Source organism: Candida margitis, assembly GCF_024628925.1.
Source record: "Candida margitis strain CBS 14175 chromosome Unknown scaffold39, whole genome shotgun sequence".
Classification (NCBI taxonomy): domain Eukaryota; kingdom Fungi; phylum Ascomycota; class Pichiomycetes; order Serinales; family Debaryomycetaceae; genus Lodderomyces; species Lodderomyces margitis.
The window spans coordinates 44,175-65,458 of record NW_026261915.1 but is presented as its reverse complement, the minus strand read 5'-3'; the positions used below and the strand labels follow the sequence as shown (position 1 = coordinate 65,458).

The 21,284-nt window shown below is 39.7% G+C and overlaps 11 protein-coding genes across 11 annotated transcripts; 7 read left to right on the top strand and 4 right to left on the bottom strand. All coding sequences in view use genetic code 12, as the record gives it.

The window, feature by feature from the left end:
* Positions 1-3: 3 nt before the first annotated feature.
* On the bottom strand, positions 4-1,086 carry NTG1 (bifunctional N-glycosylase/AP lyase; the record flags this gene model as incomplete). Its single annotated transcript, XM_051817719.1, has 1 exon — positions 4-1,086. The coding sequence occupies one exon, from the start codon at positions 1,084-1,086 to the stop codon at positions 4-6; it is 1,083 nt and encodes a 360-aa protein (XP_051669079.1).
* Positions 1,087-1,593: 507 nt separating this feature from the next.
* On the top strand, positions 1,594-4,668 carry CAT8 (DNA-binding transcription factor; the record flags this gene model as incomplete). The annotated part of the gene is made up of 1 exon (XM_051817718.1): positions 1,594-4,668. The coding sequence occupies one exon, from the start codon at positions 1,594-1,596 to the stop codon at positions 4,666-4,668; it is 3,075 nt and encodes a 1,024-aa protein (XP_051669078.1).
* An 18-nt stretch (positions 4,669-4,686) lies between these two features.
* On the bottom strand, positions 4,687-5,421 carry CANMA_005344 (uncharacterized protein; the record flags this gene model as incomplete). The annotated part of the gene is made up of 1 exon (XM_051817717.1): positions 4,687-5,421. The coding sequence occupies one exon, from the start codon at positions 5,419-5,421 to the stop codon at positions 4,687-4,689; it is 735 nt and encodes a 244-aa protein (XP_051669077.1).
* A 661-nt stretch (positions 5,422-6,082) lies between these two features.
* On the top strand, positions 6,083-7,042 carry CANMA_005343 (uncharacterized protein; the record flags this gene model as incomplete). The annotated part of the gene is made up of 1 exon (XM_051817716.1): positions 6,083-7,042. One exon carries the CDS (start codon positions 6,083-6,085, stop codon positions 7,040-7,042), a length of 960 nt encoding a protein of 319 aa, XP_051669076.1.
* A 281-nt stretch (positions 7,043-7,323) lies between these two features.
* CANMA_005342 (N-acetylglucosaminylphosphatidylinositol deacetylase) lies at positions 7,324-8,196 on the top strand (the record flags this gene model as incomplete). The annotated part of the gene is made up of 1 exon (XM_051817715.1): positions 7,324-8,196. The coding sequence occupies one exon, from the start codon at positions 7,324-7,326 to the stop codon at positions 8,194-8,196; it is 873 nt and encodes a 290-aa protein (XP_051669075.1).
* Positions 8,197-8,221: 25 nt separating this feature from the next.
* CANMA_005341 (uncharacterized protein) lies at positions 8,222-9,905 on the bottom strand (the record flags this gene model as incomplete). Its single annotated transcript, XM_051817714.1, has 2 exons — positions 8,222-9,492; positions 9,884-9,905. The coding sequence occupies 2 exons, from the start codon at positions 9,903-9,905 to the stop codon at positions 8,222-8,224; spliced, it is 1,293 nt and encodes a 430-aa protein (XP_051669074.1).
* A 339-nt stretch (positions 9,906-10,244) lies between these two features.
* CANMA_005340 (uncharacterized protein) lies at positions 10,245-12,266 on the top strand (the record flags this gene model as incomplete). The annotated part of the gene is made up of 1 exon (XM_051817712.1): positions 10,245-12,266. The coding sequence occupies one exon, from the start codon at positions 10,245-10,247 to the stop codon at positions 12,264-12,266; it is 2,022 nt and encodes a 673-aa protein (XP_051669073.1).
* A 39-nt stretch (positions 12,267-12,305) lies between these two features.
* CANMA_005339 (uncharacterized protein) lies at positions 12,306-13,750 on the bottom strand (the record flags this gene model as incomplete). The annotated part of the gene is made up of 2 exons (XM_051817711.1): positions 12,306-13,378; positions 13,696-13,750. The coding sequence occupies 2 exons, from the start codon at positions 13,748-13,750 to the stop codon at positions 12,306-12,308; spliced, it is 1,128 nt and encodes a 375-aa protein (XP_051669072.1).
* An 865-nt stretch (positions 13,751-14,615) lies between these two features.
* On the top strand, positions 14,616-15,383 carry FGR41 (Fgr41p; the record flags this gene model as incomplete). The annotated part of the gene is made up of 1 exon (XM_051817710.1): positions 14,616-15,383. The coding sequence occupies one exon, from the start codon at positions 14,616-14,618 to the stop codon at positions 15,381-15,383; it is 768 nt and encodes a 255-aa protein (XP_051669071.1).
* Positions 15,384-16,291: 908 nt separating this feature from the next.
* On the top strand, positions 16,292-16,696 carry RPL42 (60S ribosomal protein eL42; the record flags this gene model as incomplete). The annotated part of the gene is made up of 1 exon (XM_051817709.1): positions 16,292-16,696. The coding sequence occupies one exon, from the start codon at positions 16,292-16,294 to the stop codon at positions 16,694-16,696; it is 405 nt and encodes a 134-aa protein (XP_051669070.1).
* Positions 16,697-17,243: 547 nt separating this feature from the next.
* CBK1 (serine/threonine protein kinase) lies at positions 17,244-19,472 on the top strand (the record flags this gene model as incomplete). Its single annotated transcript, XM_051817708.1, has 1 exon — positions 17,244-19,472. One exon carries the CDS (start codon positions 17,244-17,246, stop codon positions 19,470-19,472), a length of 2,229 nt encoding a protein of 742 aa, XP_051669069.1.
* Between the last annotated feature and the right edge of the window lie 1,812 nt (positions 19,473-21,284).

Below are 21,284 nucleotides of genomic sequence, written 5' to 3'. Positions count from 1 at the left end.
TTATTATAAATATTCATTGATTAGATTTGTCAAATCCGCTCTTTGTTTCATCAACTTGGTCTTTCGCTCCTCGCTGATCGGTCCCTTTAACAACTTCTTATTAGCAGCTGAGCAAAGGCCCTTTCGGCCGAGTGCACAAACGTCACAATTGCTGGCTCTTGGCACACATATTACCTGACCAAATCCAACGATCAAAGGGTTGATGTCGCTCCAGTACTTTTTGGGTAGCCAGCTTTCTAGCTCGATGCGACACTTTTCTGGGGTCGTTGCTTTTGCCGAGACCCAATGCCATAACAATGCTAGCCGATGCAAATGCACATCCACCCCTATTCCACTATTAATGCCCCAACCGGCTTGGAGTAAAAGGTGGCCCATCTTCGGACCCACCCCAGGTAGTCTAACAATATCCTCGATAGTTTTCGGTATATCTCCTTCAAACTCAGATTTCAATACCTGGCACGTCTTTGCAATGTACTGGGCTTTTCGGTTATGAAATCCGACTTTACAGATGTAGGAATCAATCTCAGCTTCTGTCAATTGTGACATAGCATCGAGACAAAAACCTTGATCGTGCTTCTCTCCAAGTCCATCATTTAGTTTGACCATTGCTTCGTAATTCACCTCATCCTTTGTTTGCGAACTCAACATTAGGGAAATGAGTAATTGAAATCGGTACTTCTTTGAATCGTGGAACTTTAGCCCAGGAGTTATTGTGTTTGGCATGCTCTCGCATCCTTGACTATCAACTGGGGCCCAAAATTTGGCTCTCATTTCCACAATCTCATTATAAATGTTGGCCCACTTTGCAGGACCCTTGAGAGCATCCTCTGGATCGACTTTAGGAAAAATATTAGGCGGCAGCTCACGTTCAACTTCAACCTCAACCTTGATGCGTGCAGTGTCTATACTTGCATCAACTTCGGTGGCAGCTTCATCGGTTTCGCAACTTGTTTCTTCATGCTCTGTCTTTACCTTTTTTATCGCAATAAAGTTAGCTCCTTCGTTAGCAAGCGGCTCATGAACAGTCTTTCTCTTCTTTAATTCCCGGAGATTTGAAACTGATGTCGGGACTCTTTTACTAGGCATTTTTTTCTGTGGTTGTATAAACAATGCTCATATGATGCTACTCTTCATTCCCCCCAGATCGCTTGAACGGATCTATGACTCAAACAATTATTTTTTCTTCTCCTTCTTGTTTTTGAGCGAGACCCAATGCTAGTCAAGATCTTAATTATATATCTTGGGTTGCAAAGAATAACGTCTTTAACTTCAGTGTTCAGTCAATGGATATAACTTAAAACTGTTGTAAAATGGTTATCTTTACATATATCCTTTGACTCATTCGCTGTTTTCTTTTATTTTTTGACATATGACAGCACAACACAAATACAATTTTTCATGTTCATACATTTTTTTCCTTTCTTTGCCTTTTTCCTTTTCTGCCGAAACAGGCGCGGTTTCTTTTCACAAGATTTAGTCATAAACTAAAAGAAATAACTTTTATAAACCCTGATTATTACCACCTCATATAAATAACATCTACATCAACAAAATTCCTATTTCTTGTAGTGTTTCCATAGCTGTTCCAAAACCATGTCGCTACAAACTGTAAAGCAAGAATTCGCGCAACCACTAACAGCAGATCCATTTCCCCCACAACAAGTTAATGGTGCACTATCAGACAAAAAACAAAAACCATCAAAGAAGGCAGTAGGATCTAACTTGAAGACTATCAGAGCTCCAGGGTCTCGGTCAGACCGTGTTGCTCAAGCTTGTGATAGATGTCGAGCTAAAAAGACAAAATGTGACGGTGGAGATCCGTGCTCAACTTGCTCGGCTGTGGGGTTAAAGTGTATAGTGTCCGACAAGTTGAGTAGAAAAGCATTTCCCAAGGGGTATACTGAAACGTTGGAAGAAAGAGTGAGACACTTAGAAGCAGAAATTAAAAGGTTGGTGGGTATTTTAGACATGAGAGACGAGCAACTAGAATTGTTAGGGGGGCCAAATAATCACGCGAGTTTAAATGACTCGAAGTCTAATGTTGAACAGAGAGAAGATCATAAGATCACAACCTCGAACTTGAACCTCCTAGACCAAGAAAATAAAATGCATCTTCACCTGCACGATGCCAACGGCTGCTCTTGTGGTTGTGACCATTCTCACGCAGTTCATGAACGGCCGGTATCGGTCGCAGGGTCGTTATACGAAGCTCCACCGCTTTCTATTGCAAGTTCGGTAAAAATCAGTGATGACGAGGACTTTGACACCAACAGCTTGCTCAGTTTCGAAGATACTCCAAGTACGCCAGTCCAAAGTGGCCGGAGACACTATGCTTCTAACTCTTCAAACCGTGATTCAACCCCTGCTCCTGGGGCATTTGCGGCAGCCACAGCTATTGCTCAAATGCAAAGGAAAAGGATATATGAACAGCAGCAGCACCATCAACAACAACAGGAGCAGCAGCAGCAGAGCGAGACTAATAAGCAGAGAATGTTGACTTCACTAGTTGCCACTTCTTTGCCTAGGAGTACTGAGGAGACTCTTTGTGTGCCAACCCTTTTAGCTAGGATCTGTCAAGCTTATGGCTACGATTCAAAGCCATCAATTTTAACAGCAAACACTTTGGCCACGTTGAAAGATCACTCAACACATAAATCTCCTTTTGGTCAAGGAATTCATGACCGTGTATTTAATCTTTTAATGAGTCGTGATGATGTTATGAAGCTAAATAAAGACGAGGCAGTGATATTTTTACGTGATATTGTGCAATTCCCAGTTTCAAGATTGGACATTGATCAGTTGTTGACGGTGTATTTCCAACAATGGGGCAATGCCATGCCTATTCTAGACAAAAGCACCTTTTTGAAGAGTTATGTGGAGGTCATGCAAATCATGGAGACGGGATCGGTATCAGTTGAGGACGATGGGTTAGTTTCTGAACTGATTGAAAAGGTTGGCGCTTTGATGGTTTTGTTATTAAGTTTGGGACTTCTTGCAAGTAAAAATGTATACCTTAAGCTGGACAATGCTCAAAATTATGTTTCTTTGATGAAGCATTACGACATGTTGATTCATGAATTCATCAAGCCAAACTGTTTGATAACAAAGCATTGTTCAATACAGTCACTACAAGTGTTATCGTTGGCGCTTCAGTACTGCTTGGCCATTGGCGATATTTCCACTTGCTATGATTTGAGAGGTAGAGTCATTAGCATGGCGCAGCAGTTGAGGTTACATAGATGTCCTGCAGCTATCTTAGGTTTGGATGTCAACGAGAAAAGCGATTTAAATTCCCGTAATTTTATGCAAGGTGAAAGGCGTATCTTGTTTTGGTGTATATACTGTCTTGACACTTATTGCTCATTAAATTTGGGTGTGCCAAGATTGATGAAAGACTATGAAATTGAATGTGCAATGCCGTTTTCAGGTAAAGGGAACGAAAGCGACCTGGAGAATGGAGAAGACGATGACAATGTGAATATCTTGATTGTCAACAATACTGAGTTGACCATTGTTGGTAAAGTTTCGAAAATGGCGTTGAGCGTCATGTTGTTTTGCAAAGTTTTGGCTAGCATTTTGGACTCGATATATTCTCGATTTGACAATGGTGAGGATGCAAATAGAAAAGCGTTGCACAAGGACCGGATGTTGGATTGCTGGCGCCGTGAGCTACCAGCTGACTTGAAATTTGATGTTGATGTTAGTGGATTGTCGTTGTCAACTACTGATACAAAGTACTACCAGGGCAGTGTTTGGGAGAACTGTAATACCCAACAGTCGACATTAATCTATTTATATTATCATGCAAGAATTTTGATATACTTGCCTATTGTGTCCAAGTTTGGTAACCATCACAATGTTGGTTTGTCACAGAAGGATCAATTGAATAAAGGTGAGAGTGATACCACCACCATCGTTTCTGCCATGAGCTTGATACACCAATCGTCGAGTCAGATTTTGCAGGTTATAAAAGCATCAGCTACATCATCTAGCTCGTCGGTTTTGCCAATACCGCTTAATATCGCAAGGGAACAATCTTTGCTTACAATGTTGGTAGCTAAGGGAACGTTGGATTATATTAAAGGTGGGCCGTTATACAATAACCTGAAGCAACTTTTACTCGATTCGGTAGCAGGAATAGCTAACGATGCAAAATATGAGACCCCAGATTGCTTGAATAAAAATTCTGTCAAATTGTTGGAATTATCAATCATGAGTATACTTGGAATCAATTTGAACAAGTTTTCTGACAACCTCAAGAAGAAGACATCGGCAGCTCCTATTCAAAAGACTGCAGTGGAAAGAGAACCAAAGCTTGCTGCTGCCAAGCCTTACGCCCAATTTGTATCAAACATGAAGCAACAGCAAAATGCCGACTTTGCACATGGAGAACCTAAATTCAGGACTAGTGTCGATACCAACAACAACTTTAGTGCGCAAGGAACTCAAGACGTTGATCTATACGGTAATCTTGATGATCTTGAATCATTATTAAAATTTGATCCTTTTAGCATCAACGTTCATGATTCGATGCATGTGAATGAGTTTGTCACAGACGGATCACTTGGATTCGGTCCTTATTTGGAATTATCCAACACTGGTAACCTTGATCTTGACAATAACCATTTGTTCAATAATTTTCCCAACTACCACCATCCTTCGCAATAATGTTGAAGAGCAACCCCCTTATTTATTATATAAAATCTTCATTTCTTCATTGTCTAATTGAACGTTTGAACTTGCTTCATCCCAGAGACTCCTGTATTGAGTGTCCTCATTCGTCTGTATCTCTGATAAGCATCGTGTCCGTGGGAAACTAATCTTGATGCTATGTAAGAGTCGTAGCCAATCGGTAGAGGACAAGAGCTGTTTCTCACCTGCTTGTTCAAGTCGTCGATTCTGTAAGGATCTTGATGAGTTATTAGCCTTGGATCGTGCGCAAAATTCATCAATACGACTCTGCTTGGCTATAAAGTATTTACTTTTATCTGACTCAAAGACCTCACGAACCAGATGACTCATGGATTGGTTCTTCTTTTTAGATTTAGCTCCTGTTGTTGTTTTCCTTTTATTCTTCTTTTTGGGCGGATCAGGGGCTTTGCATTCCTCTTCCATTCGCTCGCTGGAGCTACATCGTAGTGATCTCAATGACAAGATAGATTTCTTTTGTAACTGGGACTCCCTTTCCAGTTCAATGACGCTTTCGTGTATGGATTGCATTTGTGTCATGTGGAAATATACATTGTCTGAATCTGTTACTCCACCACTGTCTTCGCCGCTGGCTGTAGCTAGAGCATTGTATTCAATTTCCTGTTTGGTCAAGTTTTGCAAGCTACTTTGATATCTGTTGGGTTGAAATGGTTCCAAAAATGTAGTAATTTCATCTTCCGAGTCTGATATGACGTCTTCATTATGATGCATATTAATTTGTCAAGCCTGGGTCATAGCTCGAGCGTAATCTTGTTGTCAAATGTAAATCAATCGCGTCTTCGTGAAATCTTTTCTTTTGGATTATGTTTTCTCTGGCGTGTGTATACATATGCCACTACATCAACACCATCAATACAACTACTACACTTTGACAATCGTGCTTGATTGTAACGTACAATGATCCTGGAATTTGCACTTATTTTGCTTTGAAAATATTCTCCTGGTTAAATTAGTTCCTAACTCCATAACTCCCTAATTCCCTAACTCCCTACGGTTACATCTTTATGAAATCTAAAACTCAACTTTGCCCCTCTTAGCTAACCCGACAAAAGTATAACCAAACTGATGTACAGTCCATTCTTTTACTTTGGTCGAGAGGTAAGCCACTGACGAATAAAGAGGCGTGTGATTACGCTTCATCCTATATAGACATTCGGACCCGAAATTCGCACCAGGAAAACGTTACACAAACATTTAAAGCCCGACGGTCTCTCAAGAACCAATTACTTATTTCGGAGTTTCGATCAAAAAGAGTCTCCCCCACAAAACGTGGTTCATCAGCACTGTTTGTAAAAATATAAATAGTTCCCTCTTTTCCCTTTACTCACAGCCTGTCGCTTCAAATATCATACTACACAGACAACATCAAATAATGACTACATTTTCAAAATCAGGATTCAAGACATTAAACTACAACTCATTTCGCCCCCACTACCCACCTTCCTTTTACAAGGTCTTGAGTCAATATGTTCAAAAGGGACAACAGCAACATGAATTACCAGTAGCTAAGGCAATTGACTTGGGCTGTGGTACAGGCGTTGCAACATATCCCTTATTGAATTTTGTTCGTTATGTCATTGGGCTAGACTTGTCACCTCTGATGATTAATACCGCCAATTCGCTTGTCCCACAGCGATTGAAAGAAATGGGCATTGATCCAAGTGACTCAAGAATAACGTTTCAAGTGGGGTCAGCCGAAAGTTTTGTCAACAGTCTGGACAATGTTGAGGCCAGTTCGGTTGACTTGATTACCGCTGCACAATGTATTCATTGGTTTCAGGATTATGACAGCTTCTTTCAAAGCAGTGCCAAGTTGTTGAAGTCGGGTGGGACCTTGGCTTATTTTTATTATATCGATCCTATGATTGTTAATTTTTCTGGTCCATCCCAGGGTATAAAAGAAGACATTTTGGAAAAAGCCTACGAGGTGTATTTGAAGTTTGCATACAATGATCCAAACTTGATTGGTCCACACTGGGAACAGCCGGGAAGGAATATCTTGAAAAACTTTTGTGAAGAAGTGAACTCGCATATCCCTCGAGATGAGTTCACTGATATCACTATCAACACTTACAAAGCTAGTGCAACAAACCCAAGTGCTGATACTGCTCAAGAGTTGGACTTGAAGAAATTAAACATTAGCTTGCAAGAATACTTGGCCTATTTTGAAACCTATAGCGGTTTTCATAATTACAAAGAAAAAACGGGCAATGTAGATTTAATCAAAGCAGATTTTGTGAAAGAGTTGGTCGATGCAACCGGATGGGATTTGGAAAAAACAAAGGTTGATTTGGTGTGGAATACTGGGTACACCTTCATTAGAAAAAAGTAGTCGATTGTTATGGAGAGACCATATCACTACTAGAATATAATCTAGTCATAAGATTTTAAGTTCAATAAATAGACTAAAAAGATCCGTAGTATGTTGTAATCTCTTAGACATCCACGGTAGCGCACATTCTCCTGTAATATCGTTTTTTTTTGATTTCTGGCGCATTTTATTTCAATGGAACACAACCCTTCTTCTCTGCATCACTACAACAGACAATTGAACCTTCCATGTTGCTCAAGCTACCGACTCTCCTTTCCCAATTCCTTTTGGCAACATTTGCAATGTGGATACTTTTAACCACATCGATCCCTCAAGTTTTGATCAACTACACAAATACCGAGGTAAAGACTAATCGATTCGTGACTAATCAGTACCCGCAAAATTCAATTACATTTCCCAAGTCAATGTCTTCAATCACCGGGACAACCATATACTACATAATTGGCCATCCTGATGATGAAGTCATGTTCTTTTCTCCCACCATTTTGGAGTTGTCCAAGCCAAGGTATAACAACACGGTTAAACTATTATGCTTCTCAAAGGGAGATTCAGTTGACGAGTCAATGGGGCCCATTCGTGTGAAGGAGTTGTACAAGTCGGCAAGCATATTAGGAATAGATTCAAGTGACGTAACAGTGTTGGACTATAAAGATGGAATGAATGAGTCATGGTCAATCAAGGACATCAACGAGTCTTTAAAACAATACATTGATGTAAAGAGTAAGAACAAGCAGATTGTGTTGGTTACATTCGACGAATGGGGAGTTTCCAACCATCCAAACCACATTGCATTATACCATGGTGCAAATTTATTCCGCAAAAACACAATCAAAAGCAACATAAGGATGTACAAGCTAAAAAGTTTGGGATTTTGGGAGAAATACAGTTTTACATTTTTGACAAATATTGAATTATTTGTTGACTATATCTCTACTCTTATTCAAAGGTTTGTGCCGGTCAATATTACCGTTAGCTTTTTCGAACCAAAGAATAGCTCCACGTCGATCAAAATTTATTCTGATTTGAACATGCTAGCTTGCAGTTATGCAGCCATGGGATATGGACATTATAGTCAGATGGTGTGGTTTAGATATGGATGGTTGATTCTAAGTAGATACCTCACGTATAATCATTTGATAGAAGTTGTAAATTAATAGACAAAGGGGTAGATGTATCAGGTTACACATTCTTGAATCCGAACTGCTTCTGACACCAATTACTTCCATGCTCAAAATATTCCTTCTTTGAAATGCTAACTTTTTCGAAAACATCATCGCCTGTTAAATTGATACCACCATACCAGCTCAACTCGTCTTTTGGTATACCTTGGTAATCGTCATGAATCCTCACATGCCACTTCTGGGGTAATTCCTTAGTTAATTCCGTTTCCAACCTCGTCTTGAAATTCGGGAGGTTGGATGTGCCCCCAGAAAGGCATATATTCGCCAGTAGTAAGGGCCTGGTAATTTCTGGGCATGACATTATGCTCAATACAATTAGATCAGTCAAGTTCTTGATTGGTGCTGACTGTAGTACTGCACTTGATGCAGTACCTTCATTGAGATCGAACATAATTTCTGGATGATAAAATGCTTCTGGAATCGTAAATCGTTCGTCGTATAAGGTCAACAACTGGGTATCAGGAGCAATCTTGGACTCTGCCGTCTTGACAAATCCCGTGGTAGTCGTTTTGAAATCAGGGAGCACAAACTCACACTTGTATTGCAGTTTATTCTTTAGCACCTCATTGAAGTCTTTAGCGAGAAAACAAGTGGATTCTTTGATTGTGTTGATCAATATAGGGTTGTCAGACATGTCATAGTGTCTGAAGGAGATGACTTCACGCAACAACCCATTGAGTACATTCCCTCCAATTGGTAACTTTCGTACGCCTTCCCAATGGACTTTTTTGTAAATAACGGGAACGATCCAAGTAGCATTGAATCCTGAATCAATAACAAGGGTAAAGTCTGAATTTATGATTGATTCATCAATACCAAACGGTACTAATGAAGCAGGAATACATCGGTAATACTCACCAAACTCGTATTCCTCAAATACGATCTGGTCTGTGTTGGAAGACAATTGTGGCAATTGGAAAGGTGTTTCAGTCAAAGTCAAATGTACGTTCGATGGATCAATTTCTGTCTTCAGTATTTGGTCCAAGGTATAGTCCCAAATCGGTTTCTCCATTTCCCATGATGTTAGATTCCCCTGCTCAAATGGTCGCCTTATTTGTATCCCCAAGTAGTCTTTAGAATGGGTCTTGAATTGGTTGCCAATGTGAATAGCTCCATCCTTGGACCTAGTTATTGCATTGAAAGCTTTTAAAGGACTGGGGCTATTGTCAGAGTTGAACCCTGCCTTTATATTGTATGCTCCATTATCCACCACCAAATATTGTCTACTCATTAATCGTTTGTCGTAAGCAGGTTGGTGCAAAAATGAGTCTGTAGTTTAAAGGTTTTCGTTGTCTACGCTCGTTTAGAGATGTGGGTGGTAGCACCTGTAATGTAAAACCCAACTCAATGGCAGAGTAGAGTTTTACAACGGTTGCAAAATCTTAAGGAAAAAGCTAACAGTCGAGCTTCCGTAGTATGGATGGCTAAACCCGTATCCAGGAGTGATATCATTTGCAGTAGTCGAGTTTATTCAACTTAAGACGATGATCCCTTTCGAAGTAACAGCCACAGTTTTCAATTTTCTCTTTACTGCGTGTATATCATATACTTTTGTCCAAGTAGAATTCAGGTCACATGCCTCTAGTTTGTTTGAATAACAATCAGGTTCCATAAGTGTATGCGTGGATATCTGATCGAACAGAAATCGTGTTCACCATACCTTTGAAATCAATCAAAAGCATGACAAGGTGTGGTAGTTTTGTGCTCAGTTTTGATTTTTCTTTTCTTTTTCTTCTTCTCATTCTTCTTTGTTGGGGGAATTAAATTAACCTGGTTCATAAACTAAACTAAAAGAGACGGGAAGCTCAAACTTACCGTATAAGACAAAGATAAGACTCGAATACCATCTTCAGACTTATATTCGCCAACAAAGAGGAAGAAACTTTGTTTTGCAGGATTCACAATACTCCGTAATAAACACCAACAAGAAAAAAAGAATCATCTGATTCCTAGAACCTACAACCAAACTTTCACTTGAGCCAAAGGAAGCTAATTCAGACACCGGATCACACAGACAAGCAATGACTTTATTGGCCAAAGTGTTTAACAACAGTTCTGAGAAGCTGCTGCTGTCGTCGGCTCCACACTCGCGAAAGCTAACACCCACATCGTCACGAAGATCTTCATCTGTATTAACACCAATCAACTCGACTGCTTCTTCTTCTTCATCTTCAATAACTCCCACCAGATCAAACACAGGACGTACCATCAAAACATCTAGTTCTTTGAATACACCATCTGCATATACCTTATCGATAGCACTTGAGTCTCCTCCGATTATATTATATGGTAGTCCTTCTGAGTCTACAGGTTCAATAATATCGGGACTACTAAGATTGATAACGACAAGTGAAATCGAACTAGAACAAGTCACACTTACATTGAGACAGACTATGAGATATACAAAACCTTTTCTTATTCCAAATTCATCTTCGATAGCGAACTGTAAAGACTGCACTCACAGGACAGAGGAATTGGCACGTTGGGACGTTTTGACCTCACACTTTAAATTCAATGCTGGTAACCATGCCTATCCATTTTCCCATTTGTTACCCGGATCCCTTCCTCCTACTTCGAAATTGGGATCGTCAAACTCGCATTCTTTTATCAAATATGACCTAATTGCCGAGGTTACAGCCAACGATGCACTGCAAAATAAGAGACTAGTGTTGCCAATCAACATATCACGACTGAATTTAAGAGGTCCCGATCGAAATTCTTTGCGAGTATTTCCTCCTACCGAAGTTACCGCCAGTGCAGTGTTACCAAACGTTGTTTATCCTAAATCAACGTTCCCAATAGAACTCAAATTGGACAATTTGGTAAATCCATCACAGCAGAGAAGATGGAGAATGAGAAAATTGACATGGAGGATTGAAGAAAACATCAAAATCAAAGCTCATGTTTGTCAAAAACATGCTGGGAAACTTGACATGCTTGAAAACCTGTACAGGAAATCACCACAAAAGATTGAAAAACCTTCAGGTATGCATCACAGTACAATTCAAACAAATGTAGCATTTATTTATAGCCCATCGATGCAATTTTCGAATGAACCTATATTACAAGAAAATGGGTTGCCTGAAAGTGTTCCTGTCGATGATGGAAGTCATGATATTGAGGAGTCGATGAGAACGGCACCTTCAAATGTGCATCAAAGTTTTGTTGAAGATTTTGGAAACGCATCAGCAACTAGGGGTCCTGTAGAGGACACTGCCGGTAGTGCGCTCACACCTCAGCAGTCGAATCGCCCCATTGATTCCGAAAAGCATCTTTACATGGAAGAGACCAGGGCTATAAGCTATGGTGAGTTCAAATCAGGTTGGAAGTCTGACTTCTCTGGCAGAGGTCGGATAGAAATGGTGGCAAATATTAGTGCAAATAGATTGTCCACTGGGTCAAACAATCACGTCACAAAGGTTAGTACTGATGACAAGGTTCAAGCTGATAATGATTTCAAGAATGGGGCCAACGTTTCCTGTGATATCGATGACCCAACTTTGGGAATTTTTGTTAACCATACATTGATTGTGGAAGTTGTTGTTGCAGAGGAATTGGTTCACAACGTTGACCGTAGGAATCAAAGCAACCTTCAACCAGCAAGTAGCCGGGACTCTATAATTCCAAGAAGAGGATCATCATCAAATTCTGTTCCAACCAATCTGTCACCCAATTTGGCTCCTTCCACATCTAACAGTGGATCGAATAACAATCAGTTGTCGGGTGTTCCAACGGGGGCAGCACGCGTTTTGAGGATGCAATTCAAGCTCCCTATTACTGAGAGATCTGGACTTGGAATCGCATGGGATGATGAGGTCCCACCAACATATGAGGATGTGAGAACATTGAGTCCGCCTAATTATCAAGATCAGTCTATCAATTTACCGCCTACACCTGTCGAGGCAGCAGTGCAAAGCAGCCCCACTCCAAATGTATTATACGGTAGAGGAGAGACGCCTATTGTTGGTAGCTTTGGATTACACGGACAAAACCAGCAAAGCTTGGATGGAATGATTGAAAATATGCAAGAGCTCTCTATTTAGATGATATATTCTATACAGGAGATTGTTTATATGTTATCATCATTGTAGGGTGTTAGCTAGTAGTGACAATATCGCGCTCTCCTCGGCACTTGCGAATACTTGTGTATCGGTTTCAAACTGGCTCACTTGCATACAAGAGTCGTAAAAATATATTAGTTCTTGTAAATCAGCAAAGGCTCCTGGCCTCAAGTCTCCTATAGCTTTCTGAAATGATTCAGATCTGATAATGTTTACAGGTAGTTTATTTTCAAGAAGGAATGCCAACAAATGGTGTTGAAACAGTCTTTTTGAATACACGTGGGAAATAAATGGTGGGGTGTATGGTCCGGCAAATCCACTGCTTAAAGCATTGCCTCTCTCAGTTTGAGAACATTGTCTTTCCAAGTTACTTGTTCGGACATAGTAGCTCGTACCTCGTGCCTGCTCATCTTCCCCAGAGCGCTGGCCGTGGTCCGCACCAATGTTTTCTCCTATTGGAGTAGTCCTATGTCCAGCAGTAATCCGGTGAGTCTTTAAATGTTCTATTAACTTTTTAGGCGATCCTTTATCTGAAGTTACCCGTATAATAACTCGCATACATTTATTGCATACGGCAAGATTGGGGTTTCTGTTGTCTTGCTTGAACCAGGACCATACCCACGACCTCTTCTTAGCACCAAACTTCTTGCCTGGTTTGTTTTTCCTCGTTCTCCTTGGCTTGAGTGATGACTGTGTAGAGAAACGCTGTAATTGGTTATGGTTGGAACTTGTTGAGTTTTGAGAGGATTGGGTTGGAAGTTCGAAATCTCTTGGTTGGTTACTTGCTGGAACTATCTCTTGCTCGAGTTGGCTCAGTAGTTGTGGGACGCGTTGTGGTCGGTATTGGTGTTGGTGTTGGTGTTGGTCTCTTGACACTTGGGGGATGATGTGGTTGGTGGGTAGCACTGTAGACGATGTTGCTTCCAAAGCCTCTAACAAACCTTGCGATTGATTCGATGGCTGGCCAATAATGCCATCATTGTAGACGACTCCATGTTGTTGCTCAAAACCTGATATTACTGAATTATCCTCGCGCTTGCTGTCAATTGTGTAATCTAGGTTCTGTCTTGAGCTATCTGAGTAATTCATTTTAGCTATATTTGGCCCAAGATAATATCATTGAACTTCAGCTTGTTGTAAAAAAAGAGTCCTGGTTCTCCAAAATATGTCTCAAGTGGCATTATATGAGAGATGACGTATCATATGCTTTTCGAATTAAGATAATACACTTTCAGTCAAGGTGTGCTTTGATTTTTCTGGATATTGTTATTTTTTCGAGACGATTATTATTTTTTATTTTGTGATGCGAAATAACCTCAAACGATAATATACACACACCTTTAATGGAAAAGAGAACAAGGCTGAGTTATGAGTCGACGTTGCTCAGTGGTAGAGATTGCTCATAACATACGTTTCTTATACCTACCAAATGAAGGCGAAATATTAAATTTCGTCGTTTCATTCATGGTACAATGTTTGGACGATTTTTGTAACAAAATATTTGCAAAAATTAGAGGGAACTATGTCGATCTTAGAGTTGTTGAATCTTTGAATATACTCTTATTTGCAGTGGTCAACTTAAAAGCTTCAAAAATCTTCAAAAATCTTAAGTCATTGAACTTTTGTCAAGCTGTAGAGTAGTAATTAGTGCAGTTGTTGGCTCAACTATAGAACACCTCAAAACAATTCGCACCTACTTTGTAACCAACTAATAACGTCATAACTCTTTTCCGCAAAGAAATACTCTATGTAGTTAACCTCTATTAGAACAATGGCCTGTTAAACAAAAGTATCAAACCCAATATATTAATGCTTTTTCTCGATTTCCTAATTGGTTTTCGCACCCAGCGATTTCTTCATTTTTGTGTAAAGTTTCAACGTTGGCGCGCACTATGTGAACCGAATTCAGGCGTAATTATTGAAACAATCATTATTCATGATAGGACGTACATCAACTCATGAGGTAAAGGAGCCAGCACTATATGCATGCAGCATTACATAACTTGAAACGATGAATTGAAGGAAGCAAATGCCACAAAGGTTCTTGGGACTTGCCGCTGGAAAAGATATATAAACTCTCGAAAATGAACCCAGACTACGGATGAAGAAACTCTTCTTCAGTTCAAAGTATACTCAAAATTTAATACCCAAACCACAATCAAGTTTGCAGGACAATTTATCACAACTAATACCCAAGTCATTCCTTTTTGTTGATCTTTTTTGTTGTTTTCCCACTCGTTAATTCCAACTTTAGTCTATCATTAGTTTATCCAACTACAGTCATTCCTTAATCCCCTCCCTCCTTAACAAATACCCAGTTTACTAGCTTAAATGAAATTCAACAAGTTCCTTGCAAGTTTGGCATCACTTTCCTTATTATCACAAACGCTCGCTGCTCCTGCAAAAAGAGATGATGGTGATGATGATGATGTTGTTGTTGTGACGCTCCAAACGACTGTTCTGGATGTGCACACCAATACCCATATAGTTAATGCTCCTACTTCGACCTATATCAATTATATCGTGAGTGCAAGTACTAAAACTGTAACTCACTACACTGCTACTGTCACATCTACGATCTGGGGTACAGCACACACATACACTACTGTTGCTACCACACCTATTTCAGCTGCTGACGTTTCACCAGTTAGTGAGAACGAAGTTCAAACATCTACAAACGGACAGCAACAGCAGCAACAGAAAACAGCAACACAGTCGTCTGATGACACAAGTACATCTTCTTCAAGTCCGGGTCAAGTTGCTTCCTCATCAGCTGAAACCACTGGAGCTCAATCCTCGCTGGCACTGACGTCACAACAATCTGTCGCTGTTGGTTCTGGATCTGCATCGTCAACGCAATTAGTCCAACCTTCTTCGTCTCAGTTGGTGACAGAAACAGATTCAGTGTCTGATGGTCCTACAATTACCGGTACAGCTGTCCCTAGTAGTACTGATTCTTGGATAATTGAAAATGTAACCACCGTTACTTCAAGTGGAGTTTGTTACGTCAATTATGATTACTACTACGATACTGAAACTGATGCTGAAGAAACAGTAACGCTGACTTCAACAATCTTTACTACGGTCACTCTCAACTAGAGGTGATCAAGCTTAGTTATGGAAAGCTATCATTTGTGTGATAGCTTCAATTGTCGTAGGTTTCATTAATTCTGTTCTTTGTGTAATAATATATTTTTAGCGTTTTTATTTTTTTTTGTCTTTTGCAACCTGGATGTTATTACCAAACGAAGAATAGGAGCCAGTATTTTTTAGCTTACACAGTAGGCATTTCTATTCTGTTGAGTAGGTAGATTATGTGAAGAAATGCTTTACATGCATATAGCTCTTGCTGTATCTGCTGATGTAAGCTAAGCGGTTCCAAACGTGTCTATTGAAGGCTCCTAAGTAATCGCTGTTGGCGGTCCAATCTAAGCACCAGCTCTACACCAGCTTTACCCTTAAAGAGGTAGGAACTAAGCATTATTGGTGTAGGCCATGGCCACGCCTCGACTATTGGCATACGAAGACATTTTCCATCACCTTTGCACGCTCTATAAAATTTCAGGTCTATAGCCCTGATATATATTTTTTATAAAAGATTTTTTTTCATTGAGTACAAATATACACGTGACTATTTTGAAAGTTATGTGTGTGCGCTTCAACAAAACATACGCAGAGAGAAAAATCTATTTGGGAGAAAAATCCTCTGTTCATTTTAGAAAGCTCCATATAACCTTTATCAATACAAGACAAGATGGGTATGTCAAGAAGCATATATTGCGATCATCTACTAGGGACCAACATATGTTTGAATCAGAAGGAAGCAACGTATCGAGTCGTTGTTAATAGAGGGTCAGATTAGTTGGAGATATTTTGAAGAGTGAAAAATTTCAATGGCGAGAGGGCGATTACCCATCAGGAAGATATTAAGCCACTAGGGTCAGAGACTAATAACCATATGGATTGACCATTTCCAATAACTATATTGTCCAACCATTTTTCACTTTATGGATAAGCCATTTCTTTTAAATGATCACGGACCGGATGAAGATGATTTTGATTTCAGTATAATTACTAACTATATTACTTTTTTAGTGAACGTTCCAAAAACCAGAAGAACCTACTGTAAAGGTAAAGAATGCCGTAAACACACTCAACACAAGGTCACCCAATACAAGGCTGGTAAGGCTTCTTTGTTTGCCCAAGGTAAGAGAAGATATGACAGAAAACAAAAGGGTTACGGTGGTCAAACCAAGCCAGTCTTCCACAAAAAGGCCAAGACCACCAAGAAAGTTGTTTTGAGATTGGAATGTGTTGTCTGTAAGACCAAGGCTCAATTAGCTTTGAAGAGATGTAAACATTTCGAATTGGGTGGTGACAAGAAACAAAAGGGTCAAGCTTTACAATTCTAAGGCTGTTACTGATTGTCTATTTCACGTGTTTAAATATTTCAATAAAATATTAATGTAAAATATTAAAGAGTCAGTGTTGTTGGGGTAGAGCATTGTAGAGGCTGTTTAACTGCTACCTTGTAGAATGCTATTGCAAGGGGCGAGCGTGCGAACGACGATTTCTTTTTTCCCTCCTGCGAAAGAGCTCTCTTTCACAGTGTTGTAAGTCTGGAACGTTTCACGTCACCGCGAAAAGAGAAAACATAAAAATTTAAATCGAAGGAAAGGAGAGAAAGAGAAAAAAAAATTCAAATCAAAACAAAGGGAGAGAGACAGAGAGATTTTAGTGAAACGAGATTTTCAAATTTGATCTATTCTCACTCATTCAAACGTATGGGACCAGTAACCACAACAAATAAAAATCACTGGACAGACGTTTTAATTACGGCAATATATATATATATATATAAAAACACATTCATTTATATTGGTCTTATCTTATCTTGTTTAACTTTTGCATTTGCTTTATTTCAACTTGAACTAACTGCCAATTTTGAAACCATTCGCTATGAACTTTGATCAATTGACAGATGAACAGAAACAACAGCTATACCTACAGCATTTACAACAACAACAGCAGCAACAACAGCAGCAACAGCAACAACAGCAGCTGTACGACAACCGATACTCATTACCACAAGCACAAACATATCAGCAGCTAAACCATGCGCAGGTGAATCACCTAGCTGGAGATGAAAGCTTTATGGACGAGGACACAAGTGATTTAGTTGAGGAAATCCCTGTACAGTATGAAGATCATTCTCCAGTTAAGCAACAACAGCAACAGGGTCTCCAGTCTCAGGGATTGTTGAACAGCTTGCCAACACAAATGAATACCGCTGCATCGCCTCGTTTTATACAGCTGGACAAATTCGATCAAGGATTTTCATCTCATTCTGGGTATAATGGCAAAGGTGTTCAATTTAGCTCAATCGACTCTATGAATTTCCAGCCACCCGTGAGCAACTTCACGCAGTTGAACAACTTGTCAAATACAAACTTGTCTGAAGCCAGTAGTGGGAACCATTCGTCAAGCCTGAACTTGGCCAGCTCACACGAGTTGAATTCGCCACCAGAGACTCCAGTCACGTCGGCTGCTTGGTCGCAGCAAGGACAAGCGGCGCAGCCAATGCAAGCACCTATTCAACAAGTTCTGCAGCAGTCCCCAGTGCGGGCCTCGCAACAGTTGCAACAACAACAACTGGCCACAAGCTTTACTCCTCCTCCATCTGCACGCAACTTGAATCCGCAAAGTACGCCTTCAAACTACGTGCATTTTAACAGGCAACCACATTTTCTACCAAGTGATATACAAGACCGTGGTAAAGCAGTCAAATTGAAGATGGAAAATTTCTATACCATGGCAGTCAACCATGCCATTGAGAGAAATCAAAGAAGAATGCAGATGGAGCAGAAGTTGATTGAAGAAGGAGCTGGTGTTTCTGAAGAGCGTAAGAATCGTCATATACAAAACTATAGCAAAAAAGAGAAGCAATTTTTGCGATTAAGAAGAACTAAATTATGCTTGGAAGATTTTGAGACCATTAAAGTGATTGGTAAAGGAGCGTTTGGTGAAGTACGATTAGTGCAAAAAAGGGACAATGGTCACATTTATGCTATGAAGACATTGTTGAAATCGGAAATGTACAAGAAAGATCAATTGGCCCATGTAAGGGCTGAAAGAGATGTGTTGGCCAATAGTGATTCGCCATGGGTAGTGTCATTATTCTATTCGTTTCAAGATTCGCAATATCTTTATTTAATTATGGAATATTTGCCAGGAGGTGATTTAATGACGATGTTGATTAGATGGCAAATTTTCACTGAGGACATTACTCGGTTCTATATGGCTGAGTGTGTGTTGGCCTTGGACGCTATTCATAAGTTGGGATTTATCCATCGTGATATTAAACCCGATAACATTTTGATTGATAGGCGGGGGCATATCAAGTTGAGTGATTTTGGATTGTCGACTGGATTCCACAAGACTCATGATTCAAACTATTACAAGAAGTTGTTGGAAGAGAATCCTAGTCAGCCACCATTACAAGCCAACCAGTTGACCAGCAATAACAATGGACGTAATTCAGTGATGGTTGATGCTATACATTTAACCATGTCCAATAGACAACAAATGCAAACATGGAGGAAATCGCGAAGATTGATGGCTTATTCCACTGTGGGTACTCCCGATTACATTGCTCCTGAGATTTTTGTTCATCAAGGATATGGACAAGAGTGCGATTGGTGGTCATTGGGAGCAATCATGTTTGAGTGTCTTGTCGGGTGGCCGCCATTTTGTGCCGAGACCCCCCACGAGACGTATCGCAAAATTATCAATTGGCAAGAAACTTTACAAATCCCCGACGACGTTCATCTTTCACCCGAGGCTGAAGATTTAATTAAGCGATTGTGTACATCAGCTGAACAGAGATTAGGTCGATATGGCGGAGCTGACGAGATTAAACAGCATCCATTTTTCCGTGGTGTTGATTGGGATACAATACGTAAAGTTGATGCGCCATTTATTCCTAAGTTAAGATCGATTACTGATACGAGGTTCTTCCCCACTGATGAATTGGAGAATGTGCCTGATAATCCAATTTTGACCAAGGCCATGGAACAAAGAGAGTTGGATGCCAAGAATGGTGGTAGAAAGAACCCTAAGGAGGATTTACCATTTATTGGATACACTTATTCGCGGTTTGACTATTTGACTAGGAAAAATGCATTATAGATTGAGGATGTAGGGGGTTTGCGAGCGAGGAGGGCATATGGTATGAGTTTATAGCTATTTTAAAAATACACACAGAGAGTTTTCATTTGTTTTGAAGGAGAGAGTATGAGTAGACTGGGCGTTAGGTAATTTGATACATTGCTGCTAAATGTGATTTTGGCAATGTCCATGAAAAGAGGAGACATTACATGTCATCATCAAGACATGTTTTTTTTGGCTGTTGCTTCGCCAAAAGGTCGGACTTGTGGCAGCTTTTAAGCCGAGAATGAGGGGTTTTCCAATTTTCTCTATTTTTCTTATTTTTGGCCATACAGTATTCAAATGTAAAAGTTGGAGGACGAAACAAATATGGCACTTCTTTGTATGAGCTTTCTCTCTGGTCGTATGTGGTCGTATGTGGTCGTATGTAGTCCCTCTAACACCCACTCCTGCCGCGTTGTTAGCCGCATCACTTCCCCAAGACGGTTATATATGCACTTCATATGTACCTAACTTTTTTTTTTTTCTCTCCATTTGGCTAAATCGTGCTTCTCTTTTTTATAGTCTTTTTTACAAGCTTCGGTATGTTCGGCACTTTCTCTTACATAAACAGCCGATGAACACAAAAAATCTTTTTAGTAAATGGGGTACAAAGATAAAAGAAAGAGAGTCATGTAAAATGAAACACAAAATTGACACAAATCGGGGTTTAAATCCGACCGGATTTCCGGTATGTAAACCAGCTTACCGTTTTGAGAGAGAGAGAGTGTGTGTGTGCTACCTCTCTGCCCCTCTCCAGAAATAGTACATGGCGTATGCATATAAATATCTTGCATACGCAATCTCTAGATTTGAAATTGAAAACAGGTGATTTGTTGTCTCTCAAATCATAGAAGGATATTGTTTTCTAACGAGATTTAACTTTTATTTTGAATTTCGAGAACTGACTTTGACGTGATATGTTGGTCAATTGAAACCCCAAAACCCAAATGTAATATCTTAAGTTAGCAATCAATTTGTAAAAATAGAAAATAAAAAAGGTGAATATACTTGTTTCGCTGATATTTTGTTTGTATCGAAATATAGATTTGCACATTCTGCATGTTTCCCATAAAACCCTGAGGTTCTTTTGCATCACAGATGAATCTAGACAAAAATTGCGGATCATACTATTCAAATCAATTGACCCTGTGCTTTATTATAGAAAGGTGCGCTCAAGTCAATGTTATAACATTGGCAAAGGAGCAATAGCAAAGTGCACGACATAAAAACAGGGGGGGAGTGGAAATCATTAGAAGACAAAGGTTGAACGTAGCAGTAAAGCTCTAAAGAATCGTATGACTATGCAATGTAATTGGTTTTTTTTGTTTACGTGCTTTGCATCTATTTTTTTTCTTGATTTATTTTACCATTCCAAAGACGGAGACGCACTTATTATTATTGCTAATTTTGGATCGCATATTTGTTTATCTGTTTAATTTTTAATATGACGTATGTTGGAAGGAGGGAGGAAGTTTATAAAAGTGTGCATAAGTTTGACGATGGAAACTCAGTTTTAGTTTGCGTTTTTGACTTTTTCGGTGTTTGTTAATTCCGCAAGGTTCGGATGAAAACGCTTTATTACACAAACCTCTCTTAAGCTTTTTTTAGCTTTGTGATTCTTGTTGTGATTGTTCTCGGCATTAAAACCAAGAAAGACAATTAAAAACTTTGTTGTTCTACTACCTTCCTTTGTTTCCTTATGCAAGTGTCCCCCCATTACTAAAACAGGAATATTTCATGTAGTACTAGAACTATAGACTTCTTATATTGATTGGTTAAGAACCATCGTGT